The following is an 11,596-nucleotide window of genomic DNA, read 5'->3' as shown; positions in this document are numbered from 1 at the left end:
CTGCAGAGCTCTTTCAGGTTGCTGCACGTGCTGTTGTAGGCTGTTACTGCTTCGTCTACTGCAGCCTCTACACGGGCAGAAACTTCGGGGGCACAGCTTTGCGCCAGCGGTTTTGAGGCTTCGCGCAGCTCGGTCACTAGTGTTTCGCGCGACACTAAATCGCCCGATAGGCCCTGGATCACAAAAAAATCTGCGTAAGAATATCTCAATAAATCTATGATTTATTGGCTAAAATCCACAAAAATCATCGAAACACTGTGTGTGTGTGTGTGTGTGTGAGAATTAAATTTAAAATCGTCTGCATCTGGACGTTGACGTCTGTTTATTTGAAATTCCTCCTTGGCATTCTATATTTAGTGTTTACATTTATTTGCTTAACGTCTTCGTCTAGTCCACACTTAAAATGGCGCAGGAAATACCATTATGGTAGCAGGAATCGATGTGTCAATGAACGGGAAATTATAATTAATTGAATTCAGTCGGGATTGTTGATAACCACTTCAAAAGTAGTTCAACTGCTGGACTAAATATTGCAATCGCGATCCCACTTTTGCTCATTTCACGGGAATCTAATTATACTGCTGACTAAATAATTAGCAAACCAAACAGCAGATTAGCATTATCAGCATTAAGTAAGGAACCTTCTTGCTGGCTTTGAATGTGTAATTGCAACATACCAGCCATACACTAAACGTGTTGAATTAGTTGATTTTACGCCACTAAATGGAAAAAAAGTTGGGGTTTTGCCAGTCGGTTTCACCGGGTCGATAGACTTTAATTGGCAGTTTTTCAAAGTTATCATGGAAGTGACTACACTAAATTATCAGGAACATGAACACTAAGGAACAGTTATAACCTGCCGGCAGGAAAACACTGGTTAATCCCTGATGTTGAGCAGGATTTTCATTGGAATAAAGTTAAGTGTGATGAAATGCCAAGTGCGGTGCAACTAATGGAAATGTTTAAAAAACATTGAAAAAATTTAATTTCCAAAAAAAAAAATTGGCCAGAAGAAACATTTAACTATTGCTTCTTGCGATGCGCTCAAAATGGAAAAACCCAAACTCTTTCTTGCATGAGAATCGATTTTTCGCCAAATCAATGCAAAAGAAAAAACGCGAAGCCTCACCGCACTATTTAAACACACGATCAAAAGTGCGGTGCGCTAACTGACTTTTTTCAAAAACTTCGAAAATAAACACCATTTTGGCAATGAAAATTGACAGAAAACTGGTGGCGAAACAGTTAAATCTTTAACAAAAATCCACGAAAATTCAGAGAATGAAAGAAATTTAGTTAGAAAACAGTCGACAAAGAAAAAAAATCAATCTCCCAAAAAGGATTTGCCATTTTCACTCTTTCTTCTTGCGATGCCTTCAAAACCTTAAAATCCAAAAATCCTACTTACAGACAAACCGATTTAGCGTCAAATACGATGCAAAAGAACAAAACGCAAACAAAACAGTTACCGCACTATTTAAACAGACGATCAAAAGTGCGGTGCGCTAACTGACTTTTTTCAAAAACTTCGAAAATAAACACCATTTTGGCAATCAAAATTTACAGAAAACTGGTGGGGAAACAGCGAACGAAACAGTTAAATCTTTAACAAAAATCCACGAAATTTCAGAGAATGAAAGAAATTTAGTTAGAAAACAGTCGACAAAGAAAAAAATCAATCTCCCAAAAAAGATTTGCCATTTTCACTCTTGATGCCTTCAAAACTTTAAAACCCAAACTCTTTCTTACATGAGAATCGATTTGTCGGATAATCCATGCAAAAGAAAAAACGCGAAGCGTCACCGCACTATTTAAACAGACGATCAAAAGTGCGATGCGCTAACTGAATTTTTTCAAAAACTTTGAAAATAAACACCATTTTAGCATTCAAAAATTACAGAAAACTGGTGGGGAAACAGCGAACGAAACAGTTAAATATTTAACAAAAATCCACGAAAATTCACAGAATGAGAGAAATTTAGTTAGAAAACAGTCGACAAAGAAAAAAATCAATCCCCCAAAAAAGATTTGCCATTTTCAGTCTTGATGCCTTCAAAACTTTAAAACCCAAACTCTTTCTTACATGAGAATCGATTTTTCGCCAAATTAATGCAAAAGAAAAAACGCGAACAGTCACCGCACTATTTAAACAAACGATCAAAAGTGCGGTGCACCAACTGAATTATTTCAAAAACTTCGAAAATAAACACCATTTTAGCAATCAAAATTTTCAGAAAACTGGTAGGGAAACAGCGAACGAAACAGTTAAATCTTTAACAAAAATCCACGAAAATTCACAGAATGAGAGAAATTTAGTTAGAAAACAGTCGACAAAGGAAAACAATCAATCTCCCAAAAAAGATTTACCAATTTCACTCTTGCTTCTTGCGATGCCTTCAAAACCTTAAAATCCAAAAATATTACTTACAGACGAGTCGATTTAACGCCAAATCCGATGCAAAAGAACAAAACGCGAACAGTCACCGCACTATTTAAACAAACGATCCTTTTTGTTGCTAATTTAAACGGTTTCATTCAAATTAAATGAAATGATAACGTTACTTTGGACACCCGAGGTTCCACTCACCGAAGCATTCGAATTAACACTGACTGAAATTCAAAATTCTATTCCTGCAGTGCGCGCGTTTACACTACGGGCCTGCTGAGATAGTTAAACGCTCATTAAAACTGTTAATTATTGCATTGTAGAGCATAAAACGTAACGATCAACAGGAAGCATTTCTGTTCATACAATACGGACTGGTGATTTTTCCTTAAAAAACTTTAGACTGTTTAAAAAAATCGACTTACCTCTAGTCTTTCGGTAGCTTTCCGCAGTCGTTCATAGTCAACTGTTCCTTGAACGGTCAAAAGTTCGATCATAAAGTCAGCTTCCTGCACACTCTGCTGCACCATTTCCAGCTGCCGCTCGAACCGCTGCCATAGAGTCAGCCTGCTGCGCAACAGAGCCAGGATTTTGCCGCAGCGCTTTTCCAGAGCCGCGTGGTCGTCTTGGAGCTGCGAAATTTCCTTCTCCACCTTGATTGGGGACACTGTGGCTCGCAACCGCATCGGGAGAGTGTGGAGAAGTTGTCTGGAACTCATCAAATCCTGCCACAGAGTGACTAGTTCTTCTCCTACTTCATAGCATTCGCTGATGGCCTTCTCTATGGAGTCGCTGCCGAGCTTTTCCGTGCCTTCGCACTGATCCAGAGTCTTGTCCAGCTCTGAGTGCTTCCTGCGCACTCTGCTCAGGCCCGTCTGGATGGCTTGCAGGCGCTCCCTCACCAAAATGCCGCCCTCCAGTTCTTCGGACACCAAGTTGTCCAATCGTTTGGACAGCGCAAGCAAACTGCCCACTTTGTCCGACTCTGTAGCCGACAGCAGTCCCAGCTTGCCCAGCTCGTTCTGAATGGTCTCCAGCCTCTCGGACATGATCTGCAGCCGCTCGATGTAGAGACTGAGCTCTTCTTCGGTTTTGATCACGCCGCCCAGACTGTCGATGTCCTGCTTCAGCTCTTGCAGCTCCTGCTCCAGAAGCGCCAGCTTCTGATTCACTGGCACATCCGGAGCGGATAGAGTGCTCATTATTGAGCAGTGCATTTCGTTGATTCGGTCGGTGACTTTCGCCCACTGGCTTTGCAGTTCCGAGTGGAACTTCCTCTGGAGCATCTCGTCGGAGATCGGCACTATTTGGAACGACTTCTCCAGGGATCTGGTGGCGTTTTGGCGGGCGGTGTTGTTCACCTCGTGCTTAGCTTTCAGCTCCTGCAACCAGCCGAACATGTGGGTTTATGGCGGAGAACGACAGTTTTAGGACTTACCCAGAATTGTCTGATGTGTCCTCTAGGGCCAGAAGGAATTTCGATCTTCCTCAGCTGAACCTGCGCATCTTTGAGCCAGGCCTCCACTTTGTCGCTGAGGGTGTTGTAGCTGGTCCACGACTCCCCAAACGACAGTAAGCGAGTGAGGTTGCGTTGCACATCCCCCTGCAGTTTGGTGATGATTTCCAGAGACTCGGTGTAGGCCTGCTCCAGGCCGGAGCAAACCACCAGCTCTTGCAGCTTCTGAGCCACTTCATTGAGGTGAATGAGCTTGGCATGATGGTGGTCGATGTCAGCAGCTAAAGAGTGGTGCAGGTCGATGTAGCGGTCGTAGTCGGAGGATGTGACGCTGTTCAAGTCGGGGATTCGCTGCTGCGCCACCTGCAGCCAGCGCATCTCCTCTCGCGTGCCCTGCTCCAGAACCGTCCACCTGGAAGCGGCTAGCGACATGATCTGGAACCTCCCAGTGGACTTATCCAGGATCACCCGGGCGCGCTCATAGAGGTCTTGATGGAGCTGCGAGTGGCTGGAGCGCGTTTCCGAATCGAGGTTCTCCTCCAAGGACTCCAGGATGGCTCTGCAGTGGCTGAGATTGACGAAGAACTTGCGGTGGTTTTGCATCTCGTCCTCCAGATGCTCGAGGTTCCTCACTGATACTGGGCTCTCCACTAGGGCCTCGGCGATCTCAATAATCTGCCCAAACTCTTTGAGGGTCTGCTCGTAGTCGTCGGCCAGCGAAAGGAACTGCAGGGATTTTTCCCTTTCGAAGGAAATCTGCTGCTCCATCTGCTTGATTTGGTCGTGGTTGCTGTAGACCTCCGCAGGCACTTGCCTACCCGGGAAGTCCCGCAGCAAAGACCTGGCGGTGGCGATTAAGTGAACTGACTTGACCATGTTGGTGCGGTTCTCATTCTCCATGTCATCCAGCTCATTGAGCTTGGTTTGAGGGGCGTGGTCGCACTCTTTAAGATCGCTCAGCTGGCGCCTGAGTCTTCCAACTGTCCTGGTGACTGTTTCAATGTCAGCCACAAACTCTTCCCATCGCTTCAAGTCGCCTGACGCCAACTGCTCATTTTCCTCAGTCACAGCTTCAATGATCCTCACTTGCTGCTGCAAGGAGTCGATGTAGCTGCGCATCCTGCTCCGGTCCTCCTCACTATACAGCTTATCAGCTTCCTGAAGCACGTACTGAAGCTCGTCCACTTTGTCCTCGATGTTCACAATCTCCTGCTTCAATTCGTCGAACTCTTCCACTCGCGCCTTCGAAGGTCCTTCGGACGTTTGCAGCCTGTTCAAGTAGATGCGGTACTCGATGGTTTCCAGCCAAGTGGTGATGGTTTCCACCGTGGTGATGACGCTTTGCTGGATCATGTTAACGTCGGCTCTTTGCACAGCCTCCTTCAGGCTGCTGATGTTCTCCTCAACGTTGATCTTCCGCTGTTCGACGCTCTCATCCACAATGATCTCGTTCAGAGTGGCAAGGTAAAGCACGCTGCTCAGATGCGTGGTTTTCTGGGCGTTTTGCAGGTTCCTCATTCGCTCCAACGTCTGGGCTTGGGTCCATCTGATGTCCACCTCACTGAAGGTGGCCGGGCCTCTTTCAGCTGTACGTGTAGAGGCGGGCCTCCAGGAGCCGACCGCATAGTCGGGCGGTGATAGGGGAGAGTCGGAGACTGGCGTCAGAGGAGTTTCGGTGATTATTCGCGGGCCCTCGATTTCTTCGATTGTCACCGGAGGTGCAAATCTTCCTTTCGTTCGGGCCTTTGCCACCGGCCTGGGCTTCAGTTGCTGCGTGGCTTCTGAGGCGATTGCTGGTAGATCTGCCAGTTTCGTTGGCTTGTCGTTGATGGTTATTTCGTCCGGGTTCACTGCAGGGCGGGTGGAGCTGCTCTGATGCTCTCGCTCCTTCACCAGGAAGTCCTGGGAGGTGAACTGGGGCTGGTGTGGCTCCGCCCCTGGAAACTCTGGCGCCTGATCCTTAAGCTCGGTTTCTGTCAGTATCGATTCAACGGTAAAAGTGGCGGTTTGGGGCTGGGCTGATCCAGCTGCATCCTCAGTAACAGTGAAGGTATCCTGGGCGATAATCTCCACCTCAGATGGGAACTTGCCCGGCCCTTGCAGCTCTACAGCAACTTCATAGTCGGTTGGTGGTTCCTCTGGGGCTGCAGCACTTGCCTCCTCCTGCAGCTCTTTCAACTGCCTGATCTTTGCCTGGTCGATGTCGGTCACCACTTTGGAGAACACCTCAGCTACTTGAGCGGTTTGACTGTCCGGCTGCAACTCCTCAGCCCAGTCCACAACATCACTAGTTAGTTCAATGGGTTGGTCCTGTGCAGTTTGCAGTGTGTTCGCTTGGTTGGCTCCTTCACAAAATAAGGAGTCACTGTCTTTAATCACCACATCAAACTTCGATTGAGCAGGAGCCTGCCCTCTATCTGCGCCAGCTGTTGCAGTTGGTTCTTCAGTGTCTCCAATAGGCGCACTTTCTTCCACAGATCGCTCAGGCGATGGAGAGCTTTGCTCAATCTGCGTGGTCAGCTCCCTGAATGATAGTCCCGACTTGGCCATGTCGGAAAAGAGGGCTTTATGTTGAGGCACCTCAACTCCTGAAGCTTGTCTGTGGAACACCGAAAACAGGTCTTTGCGCTCAGGCTCCTCCGGTTGGACACTGTGGGGCCTTTCATGCTTTTTCCTAGTTCGGCGCCTCTCCTCGCCCCTTTCGGAGTCCAAAAAGGTGACAGTTTGTTCTCCAATCTCGCCCCCGGCGACTGCGATTTCCACCTCGTAGTCGCCCGAAGAGTTTTCAGCTGCTGAATCAGTAGCTTCGCCAGTAGACTTGGGAGGTTCTGATACAGTAGCAGCTTCTGATGTATCACCCGGCACTAAAACAGTGGCATGCACGTGTACTTCGTATTCCTCACTAGTGCTCTTTGAGGGTGTGGGCTGGTCCCCTGGGCTCAGAACCACCACGGGGCTGGTCTGGGCTACGCTTTCTGATGTTGTGGCAACTTTCTCTGGCGAAGTTTGAGCGTTGTGGTCGATGGCAACTGGTTTGCTGGGAGTTTCCTCAATTTTCAGAGAATCTGGGGAGGTTTGCATTGATAGATCAGCAACTGATGGGGTTGCTTGCGTGGCAGCTTCCCCAGCAACATCCGGAGTAAGCGTCTGGACGTGCACTTCAGTGCTTTCCACTACAGTCTGGACGGCCGATTCGCTTCTGAGCGGCGTCTGATCCTCTGGAGTGAGCGTCTGGATGATTTCATCGGCAGTCGCCAGCTTCTCAGGGGAGAAGGTTTGGTTGGAGGAATCCGCAGTTTCCAACTTGGCCACTTCAACAGTTTCCTGCTTCGGAGACGTTTGGGTTTCACGGATTCCTACTTCTGTGAGCGCTTGCGTTGAAGAGTCCTCGACTTCTGGCTGCGCTGAAACTTGCACTTCTGCAGTTTCCGTCTTGTCGGGTTGGGTGGAAACTTCGGCTTTTTCAGTGAGAGGCTCAGGAGAGGTTTGCGCCTCGCTTTCCACCACTTCATGAGGCTGGGATGCTTGCTTGGGCTCCTCAGCCGGAGGAGTGGTCTGCGATAGGCCTTCCTGAGTGAGTACTGCTTCTATCACTTGAACAGTTTTCACTATTTGGGCAGTTATGGAGTGAGGAGATTCACTCGCCGGCCTGCTGGGGATGGCTTCTTCAACGACTTTAACTGTCCCGGGCTCAGACTGGGTGGACATGGTGTGGACCGAGTCGTTCGGTGAAACTATGGACTGTTCCAGAGCTTCAGCTAAGTCCAGCTGGGGCGCTGACTCCGGCTCGGTTGACTCCACTGGTTCTTCGCTGTAGGATTCGTCTTTTCCTTTGCGCTTTTTGCCTTTCGCTTTTTTCTTCGCTTTCTTGGAGGCGTCCTCAACAGCGGCCGCTTCAGCGAAATCGTCCTCCTGCTCCGATTCGCCGATAGGCGTGGTTTCGTAGACCGATTGAGGCATGTTGGACTCCTCAGAGTCTTTCACTTTGACGTGCTGCCCGCGCTTCTTCGTGCGCTTCCGCTTCTTCTTCAGGTCTGCCTCTGGAACACTTTCGTCTAACGTTTTGTCGGCTTCATATCCAGTGTCGCGGCTCGGCTCCGACTGCGCTTCTGCTTCGCTGGTGGTGTCTTTATCGGTTTGCTCCAATTCCTGCAGGGTCGGTTTAGGGGATTCTTCCGAAGGCGCAGAGTCGTCGGGAAGAACGATTTCCGTGGACTCTGCAAGAGATTCGTCTTTGCTTTCTGCATCTTCTGCCGCGCTCTCGCTGGACTTGTGCTTCTTTTTGCGCTTGCTGCCTCTGCCTCCGTGGTCGAGGTCACTTGGTGTCGGCTCCTCCTCATGGACGGCTTGGACCTGCAGAACTGGAGTGGTCACAGCTTCACTTGAGGACCTGGCCGATGGCTGAGGTGCTTCTAACTGGATTTCCTCTGGAGCAGTTTTCACATTAAGGTTTTTGGCAAATAATTCTTCGATTTCTTCACTAGCTGGGGATGCCTTGGGGGTCACCACTACTGCCTCTTCTAGCTCTAAGGCGACTTCGACTGTCTGTGGTGGTTTGGTGTCAGTTTGCAGGATCTGCAGGACTGGAGCTTCAACGTTTTGCCGTTCGGTTTGCAGAAAATCCGACACTTGAAGCGCAGCTTTGGGGGCTTCAGCCCGAGTCTCTTGAAGAGCGAGCGCGATGGTGAGATTCTCTGAGGGTTTCTGCACTGTGCTCACCTTGGTCAATTCGGTTTCTGGAAGGTGTTGAACTGTAGTGGATATTATGGTGTCTTCAGCAGCGAGAGCATCAGCTGGTTGTATGATGGTTGATGCCATTGGCTGCTGTTGCTCGGCAGAAGGGGAAGTGCTGGCAGGTTCAATAGTTGCTTCGGAAGGTATTTCTGTTGGCCGCTGTTCTCTTCTGATGAAGTCCTCCACTAAGGGGGACAGGTAGGAGTCGCATACTTGGGCAAAGGGAGGAGCCGATGGAGTGGGCTGGGTGGTGGAGGGCTCCGACAGGGCTGCACTAACTGCAGCTGCTGGTTTTTCCTCGCTGTGTGTTTGGAGAGGGTGTTCCATTGGTGATTCAGTGGGAGGTTCCGCTGCTGGCGGAACAGAGACACTTTCTTCAATTGCACACGGAGTTGGGGAAGGCTCGTCTTTCGGAGCTTTGCCCTTGGCCTGCTTCTTTTTACGTTCTGGTGCTTTTGCCTGGGCGGATGGCGGTGCTTCATCAAGTCTACTACTCTCTGGGGGAAAACTACCCGAAACTTTCTCTTTTTGGATAAAGTCGTCTACTTTTGTGATGGCCAACGAAGCGTGCTCGGGAATGAAAGGTTGCTCTGGCACGTACCTCGGGTCTGGCTGCTCTTTCCTTTGAGGGGGGCTGCCGTTGGGCTCTTTAGAGCAATCAACTGTGCCTTCGGGCACTACTGTGGTGGTCTTTTGAGTGAATGTCGGTTGCTCTGGGGGCGGCGGAGGTGGGCCGAACTGCTGCTCTTCCACCACCTTGCCGTCCTCGGTTCGGGTGACGTTAATGCTCACTCTCGGTATGCCCTCCTCGGTCACTTCGACCTCCTCCGGTTCCTCAATGACTTCTTCGGTCACATGCTCCTTGCCGTCGATTATGACGGTTCTTCTGATGATGCGGCGCGTTCGCTTGATGACTCTTCTGGTCACTTGCTGGACGACCGCCCGGACGCTCGAGCTGGACGAGTGCACTTGGCCGGCGTCCAGAGTGAGTTGCGCCTCATCGAACGGCACCAGGCGATGGTGCTCCTTGTCCAGTAGGGTGACGTCGCCTTGGCGCAGGTTGAGGCCCTCAAAGTGAGGAGGTTGGGCGTGTTCCACTGAGTAGTGGACGTGAGGCTCGGATTGGAACTCCTGCACATCCACCTGGCCTCCGGGAGTGCCAGACAGCACTTTGCCTGCATACTGCTGCGTGGTCACAGTTTCCCTCCTATCGCCGGTGGCCACTGAGGTGCTGCTCTGCTCACCTTCGAGGGTGATTTGCGAGAATGATTGGGCCACTGGAGGGCCACCGCCTTCAGTCACAGTGTGCAGGGTGGAAGAGTGGTGCTGCCGCACCGACTGCTCCTGCTTGACTATTTTGCGATGGCGCGTCTTCACGACGATATGCTTGGTTCCGTCGGCGTCTACAATCACTTCAGTGGTGGTCTGGTCGGGCTCCACCAGGATGGTTTCAAAGGGCTGGTTGGGCTGCGTGTTGGTGATGTTCAGCTCGGCAATGCGCGTCTCCGACTCTGGCCGCTTTCGATAGTTGGCCTCCACTAGAAGGTCGTCCGGCTCCTCTACGATCGGCTCTGGATCCGCCATTGGGCGGGTGGCGATCTCGATGATGTCCTGATCGCCCGAGCTGCGCTTCGATATGGTGAGAGTCTCGCGGGTGTGGGCGGGACAATCTTCGGGAAGTTGCGTCTGGTTCTGGGCATCTACCGGCTGGTGGTAAGTGGCTGGTTCCCTGTCGGACAAGCTGTGGCCTGTTTGCGTTTGAGTGTCTGCGACCGCTTGAGTGGCCTTTTCTGCAGTGATGAGCTCCTGCTTGGGCTCCTCAATGGGCATAGAGGTGGAGTCCAAGGTGGCCTCTAGGGAAAGATCTGGAGTGTGGATGGGGTGGAGCTGGTCCTCTTGGACTCGCTCCAGTTGCGCCTGCAGCAGCCTGATGCTGTCGACGATCAGGATCTTCTGTTCCCCGAAAGTGATCGTTAGAGTTCCCAGCTGCGCCAGCAGGCTGCTCACTAGTCCAGCCAAGTCTGGGTACTTGCGGAACTCGTCCAGCGCCTTGGTCAAGTCGGCCAAAGTTCTCTCCTTTTCGCCCAATTCGCTTGAAAGTCTCTGGAACTTCTTCACGTAGTCGTCAATCTCCGGCTTATTCGTGGGAAGCACAAACAGCTGAAGAGTCGCACTGGTCGACCTGATCCAGACCTCGATTTGCTCGAGCACTAGTTGGTAGTGCAGCAGCTGCTGTTGTTTCCTCGCCTGCACCGCCTGGGCGTTCTGAAACATCAACACTAGAGTTTCTATGTGGTTTCAAAAGAACGTGTTTTTAAAAACGAGTTTATTAAAGCGAGTACAGGATGAGAATGAATGTGAGCTTGGGTTGGCATGATAAGGAAAAGAATCTTATGAACTAAACAATAGACTATAAGATGCTGAAGAATTGCGTCTGGCTGAAATGCAGTCTTAGTGATAAGGCGACGGTAACTCTAGTGAAGCTTTCTTCTATGGGGCATCGTCCAAAAATAGCAGCTAAAAATACCCGGCTCCATCAAGCGGATGGCCGAGAAATATTTAATTTATCTTTGAAATCAATGAGGACCGTAGGTAAAACTGGAGAGTGCTTGATGTATAAATAGGTAGTTAGATTAATTTGCCTTGGGCTTTTGTGCCAACTCTGCGGTAATTTTGTGCGTTTGCTCGAGTTCGGCCAACAATTCGATCATTGAATCAGTCCAAACGTGAAAATCTGGTTCGTAGCTACCCAGATAGCATTTGATATTCTATGAATATCCCAAAAAATATACAGAACATTGCGGGAATATCCTGGGAATATACATAGGTGAACATTCCTCACATGAATGTTCGTGGAATATACATGCATGTATATTCATCAAAGTTCATAAAAGGTATGTACATATATGTACATATTGGATATATGTGCAGATGAACATGCCAGGTATGTACATATTGTGTATTTGTGCAGGTGAATATACCTAGTATGTTCAAAACAAATATTCCGATAATATACATGA

General features: G+C 49.4%; 2 protein-coding genes across 2 annotated transcripts in view; both read right to left on the bottom strand.

The window, feature by feature from the left end:
- The window catches only part of LOC109542039 (muscle-specific protein 300 kDa), a gene marked incomplete in the record, with an annotated part of 19,499 nt that extends 8,627 nt beyond the window's left edge, over positions 1 to 10,872 (bottom strand). The window contains 3 exon segments of the mRNA XM_048666354.1: positions 1 to 173; positions 2,812 to 3,768; positions 3,825 to 10,872. Coding sequence (XP_048522311.1) covers positions 1 to 173; positions 2,812 to 3,768; positions 3,825 to 10,850 — 8,156 coding nt within the window.
- Positions 1 to 11,596, bottom strand: part of LOC109542034 (muscle-specific protein 300 kDa) — a gene marked incomplete in the record, with an annotated part of 344,492 nt that overhangs the window by 268,251 nt on the left and 64,645 nt on the right.

The sequence above is a fragment of the Dendroctonus ponderosae genome, unplaced genomic scaffold, assembly GCF_020466585.1.
Source record: "Dendroctonus ponderosae isolate FM_Combo_2020 unplaced genomic scaffold, Dpon_F_20191213v2 Dpon_F_20191213_5, whole genome shotgun sequence".
In the NCBI taxonomy this organism is placed as follows: Eukaryota; Metazoa; Arthropoda; class Insecta; order Coleoptera; family Curculionidae; genus Dendroctonus; species Dendroctonus ponderosae.
This window is presented reverse-complemented; position numbering and strand designations above follow the sequence as displayed.